Raw genomic sequence first — 24766 nt, 5'->3', positions numbered from 1 at the left:
GGAAGGGTTTTGATGAACTGATGTCACATAAAGTAAGCAGGACAAGTCAAACACTATTCCCAATGACTACAATATTGTAAATGGAGGGAACAACTCCCAAATAATCAAAACTGAATGATGTAAAACTGCAAAGGGAAAACTTATCCACAATTTTTTCTCTCTGCATAGGTGTGTGTTGGGAGAGCACAGTGTGAGAGTCCACGAGTGAGGAATGCTGAATATAGCACCTGATTTTTTAAATCATCTAAACAGTTTTGCTAAATTTTTTCTCTTCTCCTCCATATACAGTATATGTACCCACACATATATACATACACACACATACAGACATATGTTATAAATAAGAGATGGATGTTTTGGAGAGAGAAGGAGGAATACAGGAAGAAATACAGACAACTTAATAACTTTTTAAAAATTCTCTTTAAGGAAATAAATACTGATAAAGGAGAATAAAATTGTTTTGAACAAGATGTTCTATGTTTTGATACAGAAATACACAAAGAAATTGTTTTGATAGAACTACCTAGTTTTAATGAAAAGATCACAAATAAAAACAATTATTTTGTTCATTCAGGAAAACGTATTAGTTGAAATGTGTTTTCATACTACTTTGCTCAGTTAATAAATGAGGAAAGAATTTCTAGGCCTACAATGCAATTTCCCGTTAACAGGACTGGGTCAGGAACCAGAGCCCAGGTTATGGTTGCCATATTGTCCAAGCAAGCAGCAAGAAATCAATAAATTTAACAAGTGCTTCTTAAGCACTTGTGCTCAGTTCATAGGGCACCAAAATTGACCAGGGAAGGGCCAGAGGATAATTTGCTCCAGGTATGTTATTCTGTCCAAGAAGCTGTTGCCTAGACTCAATCAGATTTTTCTTGTCTTTTTCTGGTCTGAAAATTTATATTTGTTGAAGTATCTTCACAAGCCTGAATCAACCCTATTATGCCTTGCTGTTGCCCTTTAAGTAGTGTCCAGGGCATAGAGGAGCACCTGTTGACCTTCAGGTCTCACAAGCCCTAAAAATGCAATTTTACAGCTTAGCATAAAATAATAGGGAAAACAGCATTGTGTGCTCAAACCATATTCTTTCTTTCTTTCTTTTAAGAAAAGTGTTCTATTGGGAAAAACAATTTTTATCAAATTTTTCTGATAAAGTTTTGATATTTCAGATATATAATTATAGATAGATAAATACAGATATAAATCCATATATATGTATAGAAAGATATGTTTGTGTGTGTAAATATATAGTGAAAAAGGCAAAACAGTATACCAAATATGATAACAATATAAATGGAAAAATTAAAAAACAATCAAAATTGAAAGCTGAAAAATTACAAAGAACAAACATGAGGTCACAGAAGAGAATCGACAAGAAACCCTTCCTCACTCCTTTGTGGAAATGGAACTTCCATGATACATTAAATATATTTTCATATTTTCTATGTACTGATTGGTCAAACCACACTCCTAAAAGAGCAGATTGCTCTCAACCGTCAAGGCGCCTGCCTAGATCATTCCTATCTCCCAACCTCCCTGAACTCCTGAACTTTCTGGAGCCCACCAGCTTGTGAATGCGCTATTGTGGCAAACTGGGTATTCATACTGGGTAGCATGAAAGCTTGCTTCTGACGTCCACTGGGACTTACTTTTCCACATCTTGATTCATTAGTTTTCCGGTCCTTAACCTCTGGATACCTCTTATCAGAAAATACTCTTCTTCATTTTCTCCCTTTCTCCCCCAATATCCAATTGTTATGCTCTGGACAACAGAAAGGACAACAGAAAGCTTTATGGTGGGTCTAAGGCCATCTAATTTCTCCATTTTACAAATATGGAAGTAACTTGGCCAAAGCCAAGTAGCAGAACTTGAATTAGAACATAGGTACTTTCATTTCAAATCTAGAAGCATACTACCAAAAATGACATGAAAAAAGGACTTGCATATGAAAAGTGACATCAACTTGAGGACATTTATGGCCTGAAAAAAATGTTGATTCATTGTGACAAGAGAAATAACAAGAAAAAGCTCATATGGCACAAAGGCATCCATGAGATATCAGAGAAATAAGAAAAGACCTCCATCAGATTAAAAGGGGGGAAATGGCAAAAGTATAGAGGGTGAGAGGGGTAGGGTGTGATGATGTGTCAGGGAAAGGAGTTTTTAAAAATTTCTCAAATAATGCCTGATAATCAATTTCCAACCACATGTGGTTTGTGATTACTCTTGAGCATGACGATATAGCCAACCATGTTGCTGCTAAGTGAATTTCTTAAGGAGAAGAAATGCTATTAATGAAATTACTTTCTAGCCAGTGACAGAAATAATAAATACCATAGGAAAGATCACAGAACCTGGTCAAAGAGAAGTTTCTCTTAATTTTAAGAAAGAAAAGGTAAAGAAAATAAGCAACACCCCCCCCTCAATTTAATAAAAGAAAAATCTGATTCCATATTGAAGGCTGATGTTTACTCTAGCTTCCTAATCAATCTCAGTGATGCATTACTTTTCTTTTGCAAAAGAAGCAGATATGTTTCAGTCTAAAACCAAAAGCATTTTCCTCTCTGGTAATGATGGCAATACTTGAAACTGAAGTCTTTGCTTCATAACTCAATAGGCTAAGAAAGTCTCTGGCACTCTTGTGAAGAGTGCTCTGTGGGGATGGCGGATAAGGCAAAAGAACATTGAAGAATCAGAGTAGTAATAAAAACAAAAAATGAAGACAAAACTAGGATCTGATTTTTAAGTGTATTTTTTTCCAGACAAATGTACAAAACCAAGCATAATCAGCCAGAAGAATATAGCTTTTTCTAGAATCAAAACACCAGAGGGGCTGAGCCATTAATAGATTTAAGAAGTTTAAAAACTGAAAACTTAAAAAAAAAAAAAAAACAAAGTCATTCAAATTCAAAGATCACCTAAAAATCAAGAATCTTTTCCTCAAAATTCCAGTTCTGCTACATGAGCTGTAACCTGGCTGAACCAATTTAAGAATGCTGGATTATTGTTAAAATACTTCAAGGTCAGTCCAGTGTCCAGACTCCTTGAGACATCTACATCACTCTCTCCTTGACACTTTTCTTTGTAGACTTCTTTTCTGGTTTTTTCCCTACCTCTCTGACTAGTAGTTCCCTGTCTCTTTTGTTGGGATCCTCATCCAAAACACATTTAGCCGACAGTAACCCTTGAAAATTTTATTTTGGACTCTCTTCTCTTCTCCCTCTATCCTATTTCATATCTCACATTTTGCTGATCTTTAATATCACATCTTCAGTTGCCTTTTAGACTTCTCAAACAGGATTCCAATGGACATCTATAACTCAAATCCAAAATGACACTCATCTTTCCCCCTAAATCTTCTTTCTCTCCTACCTTCCCTATAACTGTAGAAGGCAAGACCATCCTTTTAGTTCCTCAGATTCACAACTTATGAGTCATCCTGGACTCTTCATTTTCTCCCCTTCTCCCCCAATATCCAATCTGTTATCAAAGATTGTTAGTTTTACTTTTGTGACATCTCTGCACTATGCTCCCTAGCCCCTTCTGTTACTGCTACCACTTTGGTGCATCAACTCCTGCCTACTCTATTGCAACTATTTGTTGGTGAGTCTACTGCCTCAACTCTCTCCCCATTCCAATTCATCTTCCATTACATCACAGTGATTTTTCTAAATTGATCTTCACTTTTTAATAGCAGACTAGGATTAACATCCAAGGATCCTGATCCCAAAGTTCAATATTCTTTAAATTATTCTATACTGCCTCCAAATAGTTCTTCATTTGGGGGCTTTAGTGTTTCCATTTTTGTAGAGTATTTCTGGTGTAAAAGTACTGAATAATTTCATTTTCTTCCTTTTTTGTGCATGTCAGTCTTCTCCATATCAAGTTTATGTTCTTAAAAATCACAAGATCTAGAACTTAAAGTGATGTCAGAAGCCATATAGTTCAACCCAATCTTCTTACAAATTAAGCTGAGGAATAAAGTGATTATGTGACTTGCTCAAACGTGATGGGAACCTAGATTCTACAGATCCACATCAATCTCCCCCTTTCTTTTAAGCACAAGATACATCATTTCCAAATCCTTGATTTCAGTTAGACATTTAAGAACAAAATGGTGAACTTGATGAGAGTAAAAGTCAGGTGGATCTGTCACTGGTTGAACAGCTATGTTGATGTCCCCATGCCAATGTGATGGAAGTCTCTAAAAAAGGGTCAGAGGATTTTAATCCTTTCAACACATTCTGAACATCTTTGATAAAGGTATGATAGCATGTTTATCAAATCTGTAAATAATGAAGTTGGAAGAAAACTAAATTGGTATGCTTGATAACAAAATTGGGATCCAGAAAGTCCCTACCAGGTTGCAAAAATCAGCCAAATCTAAAAAGAGGAAGTTTAACAGTGACAAACATCAAATCCTATTTAAATTCAGTAACTCAATTGTAATTTAATTCAACAAATATTTATTAACTGTTTTATCACATACAATGCAGGAATAGACTTGGCTTAATGGCAACTGATATGAAAAAGATAATTGGTTTTTTATTGACCTCAAGGCTAATGAGTCAACAGATTGATTAGGCCTCAAATAAAGTAAATGGTTTTTTTTCCCCAAAAAAACAAAAAGTTAGGGAGATTTTATCTACCTAGGAACATCTGGTGACAATGATCCCTCCCCTTCAATGTTCATCTGCAACTGTTCTGCCATTTAAAAGTCTCAGAGATGTCCAAATCCCAATGAAATTAAATAATTTGCCCCGGATCACATAGCTAGTATGTAACAAGGGCAGAATTTGAACACCAGTTTCTCTAACTCCAAGGGCAGCATTAACTGTTTCATGCTGCCATTGCCAAAGCTCATCTCAGATAAATAGAAACAGAGTATCCAGATTAAGGAAGTTACAAAGGTAATAAATAATACAAAGTCAGATGCTTGAACCTGGAAACTCTTCTGTTACTAATTTACTAATTTTGGGCAAGTCACTTCTTCACTTTACTATGATAAGGCAGAGTGGGGTGTTAAGCAGATGATACCTAAATTCTGGTCCAGTTCTAACTATTTCTGTGAAACAGGAGAGGGCAGAACCATTGCCACTGCATCTTCTTTCTTCCTGGCTTCCCTTCCCACTGATCTCCATGAGTAAATGAAGTAAAAGGAGAATTAAAAGTTACAAAGGTAATAAATAATACAAAGTCAGACGCTTGATCGGAGAACTCCTGATACTAATCTACTATCTAACTTTGGGCAGTCACTTCTTTATTGGACCATTCAGTTTCCCTTATGGTAAGGCAGAGTGGGGTGTTAAGCAGATGATACCTAAATTCGGGTCCAGTTCTAACTATTTCTGTGAAACAGGAGGGGGCAGAACCATTGCCACCACTCCTTCTTTCTTCCTGGCTTCCCTTCCCACTGATCTCTATAAGTAAAAGGAGAACTGTTGCCTCCTTCACAATCACACTCAACAGACTATAGAAGTTCACCCACATTGCGCCATCGGTACCCATATTATGGTCTGACCCATTTTATGTAAGAAGAAAACTTACCATATTCAGGCAATAGCCAAGGGGACCTGATCAGAGGCAGACCCTCCTTATTGACTCAGAGCAGCTGAGGACCCCGTAGGAGCTTTGGGTCACATCTGGAAAAGGGTCTAGCAGAAAGCACATTCACACAGGGAAGTGTTCGTTCCCAACAGAAAGAAGGGATGCTGTTCTGTACAGAAGCAGCATCTGAATGATGAAACAGTAGATTTGTTGATAGCATTTGCCGATAGAGACTTTCGGGGACAAAGGTTAGCATAAAAGTAGCATTAGTAATGGCCGTCCCTCTTCTGCTTCTGTACCACTGCATCCCTCCCCACCAGCTTTCCCCACTCCCAGAAAGCCACTTGGAATTAAAACCTCAGAATATTTCTCCTCAATGAGAGACTTTCACAACGATTAATGGCTTCAGGAAAGCATTTTTAGACCACATTATACCTCTTCTTCATCCTCTCTGAACAGTAATCAAAAGACCAAGATTTCCAATTGTGAAGCAATTTTTTCCAATGGTAGCATCTGGATCATTGGCAGTGAGCAAGGGGAGTTCTGCTGAAGCCTTGGGCTGCCATCCAGGCCTGCCACATGGTGAGGCTGGTGCCGGGCAGGCCAAACGGCTCTGGTCTCCCAGCTGCTCTCTCCTTCTGACTCATCACTGATTCCAAAGAACTAATGGACTCGTATTCATTGGTGAACAAGCAGAGCAAGAGGGCCACGGGGGACTGCTGGGAGAAAAGGCGGCTGCTTTCCCCAGGCCCCCTTCTAAGTTACTTTGCATACATCTGTATGCTGGTCAGAAGCCTCTTGACAGACCCTCCCTTCCTCCTTCCCCCCTCTGCCCCCCAGCCCACATTGGGAGTCTGGAGAGTGGGCTAAGAGGAGATGAGAGAAGCCGGTTCTACAGGAAAATCAATCACCCTGACTATTTTCTTTTTTTAAAGAGGGGAGCTGTGGTGGTTAATAAATGAAAAGCAAACCCTACATCTCTCTGGGTGTTGGGAGAAAAGGGAGGAAGGCGAAAGGGTGAAGAGCATGTGTGGATGGCTTTTTCTGGGGGTTGCTCACTGGAGGCTGTTGTTCCGGATGGCCCATCACAAAGAGCTCAGGCTTTATTATCCGTGCCACAGCTGTTTTAAATAAGAAGAATAGGAATAAACTCAACCATCCTCTTCATGTTACTTACCGCTAATTATGGCATATATTTACATCTATAAAACAGTAGACTTTTTAAAACATCACTGAATGCCTCTTTATTGTGAAGATCCAACTCCCTATTTGAATTTCATAAACATTTAATACTTCAAAGAGTCTTAAAAGCTTGCTCTAATTACATCATGCACTGCTTTAAAGACTGGCTGTTTGCATTTCAAATGTCTGCAACTATCAGTATTCACTTAAAAAATCAATATCTGCTACAAATCATAAGGTGAATAACTGGGATTTCAGCTATAGTTACAAAGCTGCTGCATTAGCCAATTATTTCAGATTAAGACAGTAAATGAAGCCTGGTAGCAATGGAATGATTTCAGGAGTTAAGCATACAGCCAGATAGAAAAATGGAGATTCCCAATGCTGCTTATACTTCAGCTTGGTACGAAGGAGTGATTTCACAGCTCATCTGCCACCTGATGGGAGTTACTGCTGGGTTAGGGATGATCTGCACCCTCCACTAAAGGTGCACTCCATTCCGACTAATTTGTCTGCATTCACCTTTGAATCTCTCCTGGCATATCATCTTACATTATCAGTAGGTCCAAATGTTACTCTCTCTGCTGAGGGGACTGCTGCCTTTCTGGCCACATAGATTAGTGCTCTTGAAGTTATCCTCGACTTTTGGTTCTACCTGGGGTTAGTTTGTATAGTTCTTGAGAGATGATTGCTAATTTTTCCAGGTGAATATTGACACCTTGGAAATAGGCAAATACTACAAAATACATGTTCATTTATTGTTCTGTCTACTGTCTAGGCTTAAGAAAATGATGAACAAAATGTTATTAATGCAGAATAACCTTAAAGATCTGCTGGGGATACATTTTATTTTTGGCAAGTCCATTGTTAAACACTTACCAGCACACTCTAACTCTACCTCATCTTACAGAGCCATTTGGTTGCTGAATCTCTCTAATTCTATTTTCATCACAGTCCTTGTATCTGCTCCCTTCTTTCTGTTTACACAGGCAATAGCTTCTCAACTTAAGGTCTGCAAAGGTTTACATGTGCTATTTAATTTAATACCATGGAATAGGTACTGTTTGATAGTACCATTTTACAGATAAGGAAAATGAGAACAACAGGTTAAGTGACTTGCTCAAAGTCATACATAACTAAGTCTGAAAGAAGATTTGAACTTGGGTCTTCCTGACTCCATGTTTAGTGTTTTTGTCCATTATTGACTCACTCTAAATTTCATAGAAAACCACCCATTTCAGTCTTTACAAGTATAGAGAGTTCATTTCAGTGACTTGCAAATTCCATAGAGAAAAAATAAGATTCAGGTTAAGAAGAGACTGTGAAAGCATTGGTGAGACATCTATCTATTCTTTGGGTTATTGAAGAGAAGGAATAATTCTTTGACAAAATGTCAGAAAAAGAGACATATAGGGCAATGTAGAGAACTAAGAGATGAGAAAGAAGCATGAAATTAAATGGGCAGTAGGCACTTCCAATGGAAAGCAGAATTCTTGGGTCGGGGGGAAGGGGCTATCACAGGAGTAAACATAGAAGAGCTGGTGGTTGGAGATATCCAGCTGTGGTCTAGCATTAATATAATTTGAACAAGAAGGAGACTGGTTGCCCTCTAAGGCACAGGATGCAGAATCAAGATATGAAAGCCGCCGGAGACTTATAAATGCTCAAAACCACTCCTTTAAAGAAATTACTGTTAAAGGGAATTGAGAAAATATTTCTTCAAATTTTTAAGTCATGAGCAGGTAACTGAAGGGACTAAATGGTGCAAATGTTTTTTCAACACTGCTACAAACTGAATAAAGATGGGATTTGAAGCTGAACAATATGTTAAGATGATGTTGGAGAAGACGATTTGAAATTCTGTGTCAGGGCTGAAGATGCATGAACTCCAGGCTCTCAGAGAGAAAGTCAGTGCTTTTCATCAAGACTCAGTATGCATGAATGCATATACACACACACACACAAATATAAATACACAGATATAGCTCTCTTTCTCTCTTTATATATATAAACACATATACATATATTCACACACACCATATATAGACATTTCTCTCTTATGTATATATGTGTGTATATATTTATATACACATACATACACACATAGGTACACACACACACATTTATCTGTAAGCCAAATATTAGAGAACATGACAAATATAACAATGGGAGATCAGAAGTGGAAATACCCAGTTATTCACAAGAATATTTAGAAAAAATAGTAATAATAAAACCAGTAAACATGGCTTCAGTTCCTGGCAAAATTTTACAATGTACTATTTAAAGGTATGATTAATCAGACTCAAGAAAAGAAGCAGTGATCATGAAGAACCAGCATAGCTTCATCAAAAAGAAGTTACACCAGATGATTTTAATTTTCTTTTCTGACAGAGAGAATAGTCAATTAAATACTGAGGTAATAGATTACTGAGGTTTTAGCAAGACATTTGACAAAGCTGCTCATGCTATTTCCACAGTCAAGATAGAGAAATGTGGACTAGATGATAACAGAGTTAGGCAGATTCAAAACTGCCGAATGGCCAGACAGAAAGAATAGCCATTAATGAGTCAATATCAATTGGGAAGGTCTCTTGTGGAGTGTTTCAAGAATCTGAGTTTGGCCTGGTACCAAGTCAAAGACTTACCTTAAAACATACATGACATGCTTTTAAAATCTCCAGATGACACAAAGCCAAGAGGGATAGTTAACACATTAGATGAGATAGTAAGGATCCAAAAAGATATCAACAAGCTGTAATGTTGGGATGAATCTCTACGATGAAATTTAATAGAGTTGAGGTAAGAATTTACATCATATGCAGGCTTAAAAAAAAAAGCAATTTCAGATGTACATGATAGGGAACGTTTATCTGAACAGATCTGAAAGTTCCAGGGGACAAGAAGGTCAATGAGTCAACAGAATGACTTGGGAGGATGAGGGGGCTAAAACCATGATGTCACTAGCATATGGAGCTCTAGGTGTGGAATATCCCTTCCTTGCGGCAGATCAACAGGTTTTCCTGTAATTTGTAGTCTTAGAGAATTGACTGGAACACAAAGAAGCCATGTTCTCATGGTAATTGAACCCAGGGCCTCCTGATTCCAAGGCCAGTCTCTATTCATTCCTCCACATCCTCAGTGCCACTTAACAACATAACATGATACCTAAACAAGCTAATATGACCTTAAGACTGCATTGATAAAAGAATAACAGCCAAAAAAAAGAGATGTTAATCTCTATACTCTGCTTTAGTCAGATTCCATTGAGGCAAGGTTTTATTATATTTATTTTATTATATCATTATATAATATTATATTAAGTTATATGAAAACCATTGATAAATTGAAGGATGAGTAAAGGAAAACAACCAAAATGGTAGATGAACAGGAAATCATGTCTTATTTTAATACTAATCCATGCTTATAAAATATTAAGATTAACAAATGACTTTCTAAAAAGCTCATGTTCATGACTCTATTTGGGCTTCAAAATAACCCAATGTAGTGGGTAACAACATTTATTATTGTCCCCATTTTTTCAGAGAAGGAAAATTGAAGATACAGAGAAATTAAATGACTTACTTACAGTCACCCAGCTACTAAATATCAGGGCAGAATTTCCCAAGTCTTCCTGACTTCAAGAATAACACTCTCCTTGAGATGTGTAACCAAGACTGGAAGGGGGTGTCACGGCCAACTAAAAGTATGTGAAGGACAACCCTGAAAGGCAATGGCTTTGTTTTGCTTAGCACCAGAGAGCAGACTAGAAGAAGCTGGGTAGAAGCTGCCAAAAGACAGAAAGGAGAAGCTTCCTAATCGTTTAGAGCAATCACTAAGTGGAACGGGCAGTCTTTCCTAAATAGGTAGGTATCTCACTGGATGTTTTCAAAAGTGGGCTGATCACTTGCTAGGTATGTTATGTTGAGACAAGATTCTTGTTGAGCTTTAGGTTGCATTAGATGTCCTCTGAAATCTCTCCTGACTCAAATAATTCTGTCCTGTCACAGCCCTGGATGTCTAAACATAAAGTAAGTGAGTAACCAAGCAAATAATAGATTGTAGGACATATGAGACTTCATAGGTATTACTGAACTAGGGAACATAATGGGACTTCTTAAACTTTTTCTACTCGCAACCCCTTCTTATCTGGGAAATGTTTATGCAACTCTGGCTATTATAGGTATATAAAAGAGGTATAAAAATCAATCATTTACTGATAATAAATCATAATTTCACAACCCCCGCATTCAGTTATGTGACTCCAAATGGGGTTGCAATTAACAGTTTAAAAGTTTTGACATAGAAATGTTGACTGGAAAACAACAGCATAAAGAGAAGCAACTTTCAGTAGCAACATATTTAGTAAAAAAGTGGGGTAGGCTTTGGGGGCCCAAGCATTTGGAAGACATATCCATGTTTAGAAAACCATGAACTCCATAAAGAAAAAAGCCATAAAGTGGAGACCACTTGGATGAGGCTCACTGGAGAAAGAAGAAATAATATGGTGGGAGCATATTCCAGATTATTCCATAAATAATAGAAAACAGAAAAATGCATTTCAGTAACAGACTATAAATCTACTATAGAATATGGAGAATAGTTTTGGAGAACTCCAACTAGCCCTGCATCTACCTGAAGTCTCCTGTGCTAAAATCAAGACAGCTATGAAATGTGTGACTTGCATTAATAATAATTTCGTGATTCAGAAGATGGGAGGAATCACTTAGGGGAACAGTTATTCTGGATCAGATTTTGAGCAAAAAGGAAGGAATTGGAATAGCAAAACAGAACTAACTGTAACTGTGAGAAGGAGTGATAATAGAAACTTGGAGATCATGATAAAAGACATGGACAGGGAAAAAAAAAGCAATGGTAGCAACCTGAAGAACACAATGTCCTGAAGAAAAATGATAATAAAAATATCAGGAATGCTGAAGGGCAATGCAATGTAGTAGATAGAGGACTAGCTTTGGAGTAGGAAAGGATTAGATTCTCATCTCACACCTAACACCAGCTGTGTGACTATGGATAAGTTCTTTGCCTTAATCTCTAAGCAACTTTCTTTGTGGACCTGCAACAATACTGTTTTTCATCTAGAATTCCTTACGTCAATGAAATCATACCTCCAATTCAATGAAAAATATTAGGAAAAACTAAAGAAAAAAATTTAAATATATTCAAGAAAGCATCAGTTACTAATGACCTAATCTTTTCTAATCTTTATAACATCTTTGTGAAAATGGTTTATTATATTAAGGCTATCATTGATAAAAACATGAGAATGGAGCAGGCAGGATTTTTTCCAGAAATCTAAACAAGTGATGACAATGTAGAGAATATTAAGATTCTATTCTGTTCATTGTTTATTACCAAGAATAAACAAAACTCCCCTAAACATGACCAGAATGAATAAAGCAGTAAGCATTTATTAAGTGCCTAGTATATGCCAGCTAATGTATTAAGTGTAGCTTTGAGGGTTCTGTCCAAACAAAAAATTTCTAGTATGGAAGGCCATTCAGGATTCCAAGAGAGATGCAAGCTATAGTTATAATGTTGTTCAGTGAGTCTCCAATTATCAACATTAAGCCAGGGAATCAAACAGGGATAGAGGCATTAAGAAATATGTTCAACTGTGTGATGGAGGATGTCTTGTGGAAATTCTGAAATGATAGAGGATTTTTCCTCAATCAAAAGAATCTTCAGATTCTACCATTTGTGAGTGATATTTTCCTGATACATTGAGCATCAGGACATTGCAAAGGTCTCTGCACTGAAACCCATGATCTTCCGAAAAGATAAACCTAGTAAACCATATAGCAAAAACCAAGCGGATGAAAAATGTAAATTATTCAGACTATGCAATACAGTTTGCATTTCCTGGGGTGTGAGGCTGGACAGCTTACTCATTATCCTGGTCAGGAATTGTGGCTAGACACTGAGTCAGGCTCAGAGTTGAACTGGAAAAGGAACAAGCATTTATTAAGTGCCTACTATATGCCAGGAATTGGACTAAATGATTTACAAATATGATCTTATTTGATGATGATGGATGAAGAGATAGGGATGAATTACTTTTGAGAAATGGTCTCTTTTAATGAGACCAAGATGTTACCTATTACAAAATCTCCAATTTTTAGCACTAATATTCTCCCAAACCATGGTTGGATATCATGAATTATCACAATCTCAGAAGACTCATATTTACAGGTGACCCAAAGGTCAATTAAAAATGGCAATGCAGACTAAATGGCTATAAACACATGAGTAATATACAAAAAGGGTATGTGTCAAAGGCACGTTCTGACTTTCCAAAAACCCAACACAGTGGGAGAGCAGTTAAATTATCTACTGTGTTAGTAGAAGTTTTAACAACCATTGAAGAACAGAATAGATGTTTGAAAATAAAGGGTAGATGTTGGAGTTCTAGATACTCTTCCTCTCCCCAAAATAACTTCACCACCCCCATGGAAAGACAATATTCTTCCAAATCTAAGAAGTTATAGGACAAGTACCAGTTGCAGAAAAAAGGAAATGAAAAGGAAAAAAGCCATTTCCACTAACAGTTGTTCAAAGCATGTGGAGACCAAATTGTTCTATCCTCTTAAACTCCCCCCTTCCATGAATAGCAACTAGGACATTAGGCATAAAAATGATAGACTCAGACCTATTATTTCATCTTAAATTTGATGCAATTCAATAAGAAACAGATCCAAACCCTGAGGGAGCCCAATCTGTTTGTTTAATGCGTTTCCCCCGATTTCTTCTCCTTAAATAAAACCTAGGCAGTTTATCTACAGCGTCTGCCATGTTGTCAAATGACTATGACTCAATTCTTTTGAAGATACAAGCATCTGTACAAAGCTGCAGAGCGCCTTATTTGGAGAACTTCAGTGCTAAACCCAATACTTTCTTTTTCCTTCTTTCCTCCTTTTTCTCTTTCTTTAAGACTTAAAATCAAGCCCATGATTTGAAATGAGGAAAACCATTTTCCCAAAGGCCTCTCAGACTTAGTCTTTTTTAAATCCTTACTACCCTGCTGCTCACACCCCAGGAAATCAAATGCTAATTTAATGTGTTCCTTGTCTTTCTCAAGTGAGCAAGGGAGAATCACCACCCTTTTTTTTTTTTTTTTTTAAAGTATTGAGTGCTCCTTAGGATAATAGAAATCTATACCTTTCTCCCTTATCTGAGAACTCATCCTGAATACCAGAAAACCAACTATTAGCCTCAGTTTCCACATTTATAAAGGAAGGAAATGGCAAACCACTCCAGTATCTTTGAAAAAGAGGGGACACAGATGGGGATACAACTAAAAAAATGCAAATCTAAAATACACAACTTAACTATTTGGAAAAATTAAAAGATTTGTTAAATTAATGAATATAAAGTTCTAAAGACAACACTACAAAGGAGGCTAACTTTTCAAGTACTTAAGTATATCAGGGTTAGGCAACTTGTTCATTGCCACTAATAGAATAAGCAGTATGTGAAACCAGGTATTAATTAACTTACGATGTATTTTATGATTACAGGATCAAGATTTTGTGATGGAAGGAACATTAGAAATCATCTAAGTCTAAGTTGCTAACCTCAAAGATGAGGAAAACCAAGAGAGATTAAATAATTTAATTAATTGATTAATTTACTTGAATCCATATAGCAATAGAACCTTGGCCCTTGGTCTCCAAATCTAGCCATCTTCCCAGCATATCATTTACTGTCCTTAACAAGAAATTAAAAAAAAATTAAAAGCATTTATAATTATGCTGCTTGGTAAAAGCACTTCATAAAGCATAAAGTTCTATATAAATGTGAGTTTTAATCACACAGGGTTCTTAACTGAAGTTACATGTAAAGTGCTCTGCAAACCAAGATGCACTGTGTAAATACTATGGTTATATTATTCTTTATCATAGTCAATCGCTGGCTGATGCTGATCTCAGCTGTCTTGTACATCACACTGGGCCGTACCCAACACACCTCTGAGCTGAAGCCCATTAATCTGTAACTCCCTGGCCCCATCTCTGAGAATGTGTCTAGCATGCCGGCCATATAAACATCACCGGGGGAATATTTAACCTCCTCAAGAGTCAAAGTAAACAAGAGATGCCCAAGTACTTTCCAAACTACTTCTGCAGCAACTGACCCTTGTCTATAATCAATGTGCCAATGAGAAGTGATTCCTACAAACAGGGTTGAAGCACTTACAAGAAAGACAAAATAACATTTCTTTAAGAACTCCTCTACCCCTCCAATTTGTTTCATTAGTTTAGATGGGACTTCCCACACCTGTTAAATTTTCCAGCTGTCTGAGTTCCTTATTTCTCAACCCATGTTTACTTAAGGCCTCAAGTCTCATGGGTCAGTAATATAATATTTTACTGCATTTCCCCCCCTACCCTTCATGCTGCTGAGCATCTCCTTATTTAAACCACTAGGTGGCAGCTCCCAATTCAGAAAACAGATTGTCATGGGGCATTTATTTATGAGCAAAAGCATTTTTGTGATAGTCAATGGTTACTTCACAATTCAAGTCTCTGAGTTTGTGGAAAACTTTAGTCTAGAAGCTGACACGCTAACAAGTAAAAGGAAATTAAACAAACCAAGCATCTGCAAAAACTGCACTCAAAGGGCTTCATAAATTGGAGCTCAAATGCCTAGGCTGTGGCTTTATTTTATTTTTTTTTATTCTCATGTAAAGATGTAGAGAAAGGCAAGCTGAATGGATTCTTTTAGAGTAGAGAGCAACATAGTATCAGAACCGGGAAAGAATAAAGAGGCTTTTAGTGGCTGGAATATTTTGTCTTTATTCTTCTTAACATAGTTTCAATACCTACAGGATAAAGTAATTTAACTTTGGGGGGTTGCCTGTGAACTAGGAAGCAGATGTGTGTGCATGCACGTGTGTATACATTTTCTGTCTCTCTCTCTCTCCCTTTCCCTCTCTTTATTGTTCCTCTTCCTTTCCCCCTCTCTTCTCTCTCTCCCTCTTTCCTTACCTCTCTCCCCACTTTACCCTGCCCCCCTCAGTGAGGTCTACCAGCTGTCCAAGTTCCTTAGTTCTCCAGGCATGTTTATTTACTTAATGAGGAGAAGGGGATTAAAAATGAGGCTTGGTTTTTAGTGTCCCCACCTGTTCTGAAAACCCTTCCTCATATTCACTCATCCAAGACTCTCCATCCTGACTAACTGGACAAAGCTCCATAAATAAAAACCACTAGCTCATCTCTGCCCCCTGCACAGAGAAGTTAATTTTGTTTTAATCAACACTCATTTTCTAATAAAACTGTTCATAAATTTATAATCAAACTCATTGTTGGTCCAGAAAACATTGGGTAACATGTTGACCCGATCATAATATTGTTCTTAGGGAATGGGCTGTCCTTCTATGACACACCTCTTCTTCTGGGACAAGCTGGGGGTGTTTGGCAGAGTGCACATGTTTCAAACTGTCTCCCACAGTACATATGGTGGCATCTAGCACAGTTTCCCCTTTCCTCCTCTCCTTGGAACATCTAATATTGTCAGAAAAAACTTAGACCTTTTAGGAGAATGTGGGTGTGCAGTAGGAGGAAGGAAAGAAGCTGTAAAAGGCAATATTACAGAGCAAGGAACTGGCGCAAAAACTAATCTGTGCCCCCATCAAGATGATTTTTTAAAAATTTCACTTCTTCCCTGAAATGCCACCAATTCAAGATTCACAAACTCTTTTTTTTTTTTTTTTTAATCCTCGAATATGTTGATACTTCTGGGGAAGGATAAGAGACTTTTCAGTCATTCACACATGAGTATTGTCATCTATGGAACTTTAGGCAAATTATTGTATTTTACAAGCTTTACTTTTCTTCATCTATAAAACAAGATCAAACTAAATAAATGATTTCTAACATCCCTTTTAGCTTTAAATCTGACGCTATGATGCTAAATCAGACTGCTTTTTTCCAAACCTAAATTAGTGATCAATAGCACTAATAATAAGAATTGAGATCTTTTGGGAGGGAAGGGAGGCAGAATGAATTATATAGAGAGGTGATTTTGGAAAAATTTGCAGTATATGTATAAACAAATTACAGTAAAAGACAAATTGGAATGGAAAGGGGATGTTGTAGGGAAGCATGAGGAGATCTTAGGACAATACCAGAGAAACTAAGAAAGAATATTAATAGGTAGGAGAAAAGTTTTTTAGAAAAAGGAGGTGGGAGGATATCAGTAATAATTTTGACCTATTTTGAAATTCTGTTAAGTGCTCCCCCCAGAAAAGGGAGAGGAAGGGTTTGAGAGAAAGAGATTCATTTTTTTTTTTCTTTCCTGATGCATTCCATGTAATTGGAATTGCAAAGATTTGGAACAACAGGCCAGTATTATCAGAGGTATCAGTTCATTTATGAGTTAAATAAATGTGGATGTGTGGGCTAGTCTGCAAACTTCAGCATGCTGAAGTATGCAACTTATTAAAACTCCTGAGTGGGGCCCAAAGCAGATTAAAATGTAATTAGGAAATATTTAACAAAATTTAAAATGACACAATAAAACGTAAATAAAATTATATTTTAAAACATCACTATATGGCCATGAGGCTACTTATGTATGGATTACTGGCCCCTTTTTCTATCTGCATTTGATAGAGCTGATATGCAGCATTGCTTCTGTCAGGAAATGTGCTCCATGTCCCCAAACAATGATCAACATTTTAAAATCCATTTTCCTGAAACTGAGGATTGGTTCTAGTCTTTATCAATTGGAGGAGTGCTTTTTTTTTTTTTTTTAAATAGATCCACCTCAGACAATCCTCCCCACTGCCAGACATGAGAAAAGAACTGAGTTGATATTGAGAAATGAGCAAAAAGATGAACTAAGTGCTCCTCCACCTGCTACAACGGACTTCATTACAGAACATATGACAAATATACAGAAATCACCCAGCAGTTGGTATCTTACTCACCCAGAACTTTACAAGGAAGAAGGCATTCTGAGGACCCTTTCCAAACAATTCCTTTAAACCACCTTTCTTCTCAGGAAATTTGTCATAAATCTGACGAATGTCCACCGACTCAAGCAATGGGTCACTGTAAGAATGGTTGGCATGGCCAATGTGCACGAAGAGATGTTTGTTGTACTAGAAGAAACCAAAAGACATAACGTTACGCCTCACAACCCACCACAGACTCCTCCAGAGACACCATTAGAGCACATTCTCTGTGGTATATTTTGGGGGCTGTTTCTTTGACTAAATTGATACTTCCCTTCCTCACAGGCAGAAGAGCCTTAACAAAGCCTGTAAAATATAAATCAGCAACAAAGATGATCTTTTTGGGGTCACAAAAGAGACTAAAGACCTAGGTGTGGAATCAGAAAAGTCTGAAATCTTGTCTCAGTTATTTGCTAGTTGTGTAACCCTAGGCACACAACTTAATTTCTATAATCCTTAGAATCCTCATCTGTAAAATGGGGATTAATATTTGTATATACCTCATAAGGTTGCTGTGGGGAGTAAATGCAATCCTTCAAGAGCAACAGAGATGTAAGCCATTATCATTAACTCTTAAAAACTGGCTTGGAGTTTCCCCCTGTGACTTAGACAACAGCTTTCCTTTTTAGGAATCTAGGAGTCCCCCCCAAAAAAGGAATACTGCCAAAATAGATAGTAAGGTGGGGTTAAAGTTTTTTAATAAAGCAGCAAAAAGCTAGAGTTTAAGGCAATTTTAAAAAATTATGCAAGTAAGACAATTATCTAATAAAAAAAATCTCCAACATAAAGCAGAATTTCAGAGAGATGGCCCAGGTAAGATGCCAAAGGGTTGATTCTGCTCATGTTTCAAATGGCTGGTGGTAGATGTTTTGCTTTGGTTCCTGTTCTTTAGAGGAGCCACATCTGGATATTCAGTTAAGGTCATGTTGGGGTGAGTCATGTGCCCTTGCTCTGGTTCAAACTAACATGGATAAAGCGCCTGACCCACCATCAACAGGGCATGTGTTTGGAGCTGTCTCTCCAAAAGGGTGTGGGACGTTTTAATGAGTGAATGGACAATGCACAAAAGCACTAGGGATAGAAATAAGGGTGCCTCTGCTGGCCGGGATTCTGGGAAGGCTGGAGACCTTCAGGAAAGGGGCAATGCTTATGTTCTCTGATGGATGGCATCGTGCATTGGGGAGATAGGACAAGGATGAAGATGTGGCCAAGGAAAAAACTACACAGTACTCGAAAAGAGAATCGGGCAAAAATCATGGTTGGTACCAAAGTTCCTCTTTTGTTGTGGCCATTAACACAGAAGCAGCCATTATTAGGGATTCAAAGCACAGCAAATAGGTTGTTTATCTGAACTCTGAAGAGTCAGGGAGAGACAAATGGAAATGACTATATGAGATTCACTAAATGACTTCCCTGGCTGGCTTAAAGCCCCACTAAAATTCTACCTTTTATAGGAAGCTTTTCCCAAGCTTTCTTAGTTCCAAGGCCTTCTCTCTGTTAATTATTTCCTATTATATATATAGCTTGCTTTCTATATGTTTGTTGCATGCTATTTTCCTATTAAATTACAAACTGCTCTAGAGTAGGAACTGTCTTTTGCCTCTTTTTGTATCTCCAATGCTTAGCACATTACCTGGTACAGAGTGGTCACTTAATAAATATTTAAGGATTGATTGATTCTAAGTTTTAATCCCCTGGGAAGGATGGAAATAAGAGACAGCTCTTCCTGACCCTGGCCTTCATGTACCCACGTTTAAGTCACCTACCTTCTAACCATGCTATGTGACAACAGGAAAGCCAATTAGATTTTCAGAGGCTCAGTTTACACACGTATAACATTAGGGGGAAGAAGTGGCAATATTTGCCCTAGTTACCTCATAGAACTGCTATAAGGGTATATTTTACATGCCTTAAAACTCTATATAGGAGCAGCTAAGTAGCGCAGTGGATACAGCACCAGTTCTGAAGTCAGGAAGACCTGAGTTCAAATCTGATCTCAGATACTTAACACGTTCTAGCTGTGTGACCCTGGGCAAGTCACTTAACCCTGGGGGAAGGAAGGGGGGGAACTCTATACAGATGAATATCATTACTATTATTGGCTGGAAAGGAAAATAATGGGTGCTTTTTCCCAACCATAAATTAAAACCTCAGAAAGGTGCCAAGAAAATGAAGACTTAAAGAATTTGTCCATTAAACAAGCTGTTATAACTGAGAAGTGACCCAAAAGAGGGTCTTCCAGCTCTCACAAAGGGAAATAGGAAGAGATGGCAAATCATATTTTTATGACAGCTAATTAAAAAAAATCTCACGAAGTTACAAGGTACTACTGACCACATACAGAATCATGGCCCTAATGAGTCAATCATGACTCCTCATGGAGTCAGGAAGACTTGGCTTTGGATCTCATCTTGACACAAAAGTCACTGAATTTATTTGTCTCAGTTTTCTCAACTGTAAAATGGGAATCATGATAGGACCTACAATCATAATAGCTGGGTTATTGTGAGGGTCCAATGAATTAATATTTGCAAAAGAAAGCTTAACATACTATAGGGTCCCTGGCAAACAGCATCATAAAACTGCTCACTCTTTTCCTTTCCCATTCTCCTTCCAGTTCTTGGGCTTTTTATACAACTGGAAGCTTTTGAATTAGCTGAACAACTTGGAGATCAGAAAAATCCATGATTCAGAAAAATGAAAATGATCCTACGGTTTCTATTGAAGTTTAAAGAAAAAAAAAAAAGATTGTAGGAAACAAAAACATATTTAAGGCTTTATTTTAACATGGGATTCTCCGCTCCAGGAAAATCTTTATGTTTCCTTCACATGGAAAGCAAGTTAGAGAAAATATTCAGGAACATGGGTCAGATCATGAGACTCTTCCCAGTTTCAAGATATCCAACAGTCCAAAAGGCAGATGTAACAGTTGTCTCTAGGTCCTGCCAATGAGCCAAATGCTACTGCACCAAAAATTCCAGCATGATATAACAGATTAGACAGCTGAAATACCACCAGGCGCGCGTGCGCGCACATACACACACACACACACACACGCACACGCTCTCTCTCTTTCTCTCTCTCTCTAATACACACACATACACACACACACACACAGAGTTGATTTAAATATTTATATATTATTTAAATATATTTATTATGCATAAATGTACAATTTGATGCAAAGGAGGGGTAGGGTGTGGGGTGAAGGTGGAGGATGGGATGTGTGTACTATACAGGGAGGGGTAATTACATTCTCTTCATGTTATGATGATAAATGGATCCACTGTTTATAGAATTGGTTAGGGCAGATGAGTCATATTTGTATACAATGTTAAATCATGATGGGGTCACAGGCTCCAAAAAATTTAAATGAAAGGCCCCAAAGTATCTCCTATAGTGGGAGCTAATGAAATCACTATGTTTTAAGTATAGATGAAAACAAATTCTAAACCAAATGGAAGTAATCTGTTAATATAACTTTACTATTCCCATCTTAATCTGCTATTGGAGGATAAAACTCTAGAGGAGTTTGCATAAAAGAGGGGAGAAGCTCCTCCAATCATTATACCCCTTTAAATCTCTATTTTACAGTTTTGTGCATAGATGATCTTTTAAGTCTAATTATAGCATTGTGTCCATTGGAAAGGAATATAGAGAAAGCACAGGTAGGCAAGAAGAGATCCCAAGATTGGCTGCAACTAACTGGGACTGGAGAACAATAGAGCCCTCGATCTTTCCTTCTAGTACTACTTCTTTTACATTTGAAAAAACAAAAAAACCAAAACCAGCCACTTACTCTCCCACTAAGAAAGTTTCTCCAAAGATGTGCTGTCCTTGGCAGTTGTGACAGCAGGCTCTGAAGTTGCCCAGAAATGGTAGTTTCTGTTCAGCTCTAACAGCTGAGGAGGAAAACCTTCCATCTCTGGAGAAACCCAGTGCAGCTCAAACAGAGCTCAGAGGAAGCAAAGCAGCTTTAGGAACAAGAAAACCGGAAAGCATCAAGTTTGGACCAGTCTCTCCCTCTGGAGTCATTTAACAGCACAGAAGTGTCCTACTCATCCTAGCCTTTAGACAATTGCTCTTTCTGAACTTGCCTCTAAAAATTCTAAATATGTGAAGAATGCAGCACAACGATAAAAATTTGATTGTTGTCAGATAGTAGCAAGAGAAAAATTATAATCCACTTAGGAATTTAAAGGAATGGAGATAAATAAAGAAGTCATATCAAAGGATGCTAGCAAACAAGTTGTAACAGGGAAAAGAAAAAAATTATCAAGATTCATTTTTCAGCAGTAACTCAGATATCAGCATGTTCAAAATTGTTGCGTCGAGGAGCAACTATTCTCCAAGACCAGGAAAGCAGGAATCACCTGGTGATTCTAAAGACAGGAGGAACGAACAGATAACTTTGTCAAAGCACAGACAAGGGAAGTTAAAATATTATGAAGGATGGAAGGAAAATGCACTTAGCAAATACTTAATTGCAAAATACTGTGCTAATTGGTGAGGATACAAATAGAATCGAGGTAATTCCTGCTCTGGAGGAGCTCACTCACATTCTGAGAGAGGAAAGCAACTATGTTTCAATTGTAAATCAGATTGCCAGGATGGATTTCAACTTCGTTCTCTTCCTCCTTTGTGAAATTATAAAATGTTAAATTATGTCACCAGTGAATAGGGGGGTGGGGAAGGAGAAAAGATTATCTGTCGGTGTAGTTTTCTCCCAATAGACTATTAGCTCCTTGAGGGCTGGGATCATTCTCTGTTTGTTTTTGTAATCTCTGCACATGGTACTGAGTACTGCATATAATAGGTATATATTTAATAAAGGAAAAGCTCTATAGGTACCTGAGTTCTCTATTTGCCACCAGGGAAAGTACAAGGGTCCCTTTCTCCACTTCACTTTTATTTCAATAGTCACCCTAAAGAGTCCACAGTTGGAATGGTTCTGGCTAGAAAGTACAGATTTTGATGTGAAACATGCAAAAAGCCCATTTTCATGTATTACTAACATTTTCAGTCTTCTCCATAGAATTTTTTGTTTTCCCTTGTATTTCTAGTAGAGTCAAGTTTCACAGCATTATTTTGACTAACTTGATTATGTACCAACATCAACAGCTACCAAAGCTGGGGGAATAGCACATTTTTATATTCCGACAGTTAAAAGTCAGCAGAGGGAGCTCATTACACTTACTTCCTTCTCTCAATGACCTAAGAAAGAGTGTAGATCATTTCATTTGCTGAGCACAGAATAGGAAGATGACTGCAAATCCATTTGTACCACCAAGCCATCCAAGACACCTCCATATTGATATCTACCTCTGGGATCAGAAATCAGGCAGATTCTAATGGTCTTTTTTCTTTGTTCACTCTTCTCAATCTCTCCATAGCCTTTGACACTGTTTATAATACACTTCTCTGGTATTCTTTCTCCTTTCTGGATTACCATGCTATTTCTCTATTTCAATCTCTTTAGCTGAATCTTCCTCCCCATCATGCTCATTAACAGTGGATGTCCATCCCCTAAGGGTCTATCCTAGACTGTTCCCTTCTCTCTGGATATTATCTCCCTTAGTGATCTCAATAACTCCCACAGACACAATGACCATCTGTATGCAAATACTTCTCAGATCCATTTATCCAGCTCTAAACACTCTTCTGACCTTTCCCAGTCTCACATCACCAATTACCTACTGAATAGCTCTAACTGGATGTATATATCAAACTCAACATGTCCAAGAAATCTCATTAACCTCCTCCAGTAAATCCTCCTCTCTTATTCCTATTACTGCTGAAAGCCCAGCACCTTTCAATTTACCCAGACTTCCAAAGTTGGTGTCATCCTTGACTTCTCACTCTTATTCTCAGCACGTATCTTATCTTCTGCTGAATCTTGTAGATTCCCCCTTTAGAACATGTATGTATCTCTTTTACACTCATACAAACCCCGCCCCTCCCCATCTTCACCTCTTGCTTAGACTATTGGAATAGCCTGCAGGTTGGTCTGGCCATGTCACTATGTGCAGCCCTACTTCTTCCATCTCAATAAATTCTAAGTTGCTTCTCATTTATTACTTCCAGGATCAAAAGTTAAATCCTTTTTGGCAAATAAAGATCACTATAAACCCTGCCTTTCCTCTTCTAGTCTTCTTACACTTTATTCTCTTTTATGCATTTTATACGACCTAACAATTACCTTTGTGCTTTCCTTCACATATTACCCTCTATCTTCTATCAGCACTTTTTCAATGATTCCCCCAAACATCCCCAGTGTGGAATGTTCTCCCTTCTTACCTCCAACTATGACATTCCCAGCTCCTTTCAAGCATTGGCTCAAACCTCAACTTCTGCAGGAGGACTTCCCTAGTATCCCCTTCTGCCAGTACCTTCCCTATGAAACCACCTTCCATTTACCTTGTATATATTTTGTATGTATATAGATTTTTGCATGTCATCTCTCCATCAGAATTCAAACCTCTTGAGGACAAGAACTGTGTTTCTGCCTTTCTTTGTATTGGTTGAGCTTAGCATAATGTATAGTCTGTAATAATATGTGCTTGTTGATTGACATACAACAAACATTTGAGCCCATTTAATATTGAAATTCAGCTAAGTCCTCTAAGGGCTGATATTTTTATAGTGCTTGATTCTTCAAAAATTAAATTTGTACTCTTAACTTTTGTTTTTATAATATTTCCATTTCCATAGACATTTATCCCTAATCCCTCCCCAAAGTCATCTTTTTGAATTAATATAGAGAAGAAAGCAGGCTAATAATGCCAAAAGGAAGAAAATGGCTCTGCCAAACTAACCAAAATATTGAAAAAGCATACAATATACATTAATTCCCACAACAGTAATTCCTCTATCTCTACAATGAAGCTAGGGATACCTTCCCATATCTCTTTTTTGGAACCAAGCTTGTTCTTCATTTTTTTCCCCCCTTAATTATGTAGCAATTGATTTCAATAGTTTTGTTGTTGCTACTGTATTTTTGTAGCCACAGTGTAAATTTTCTTGGTTCTGCTTACTTGACTTTGTAGCAGGTAGTAGTTAAAACA

At 37.5% G+C, this 24766-nt stretch overlaps 1 protein-coding gene across 4 annotated transcripts in view; it reads right to left on the bottom strand.

Moving 5' to 3' along the window:
- Nucleotides 1-24766, bottom strand: part of TEAD1 (TEA domain transcription factor 1) — a 302844-nt gene that overhangs the window by 24639 nt on the left and 253439 nt on the right. For all 4 annotated transcript variants that reach the window (XM_051964254.1, XM_051964255.1, XM_051964257.1 and 1 more), the window contains one exon: nucleotides 17676-17849. In XM_051964254.1, the coding sequence (XP_051820214.1) occupies nucleotides 17676-17849 (174 nt within the window). The remainder of the gene's footprint in view (nucleotides 1-17675; nucleotides 17850-24766) is intronic.

Source organism: Antechinus flavipes, chromosome 6 (genome assembly GCF_016432865.1).
Source record: "Antechinus flavipes isolate AdamAnt ecotype Samford, QLD, Australia chromosome 6, AdamAnt_v2, whole genome shotgun sequence".
NCBI lineage: Eukaryota > Metazoa > Chordata > Mammalia > Dasyuromorphia > Dasyuridae > Antechinus > Antechinus flavipes.
The sequence above is the reverse complement of the archived record's forward strand: the minus strand, read 5'-3'. Positions and strand labels throughout refer to the sequence as shown.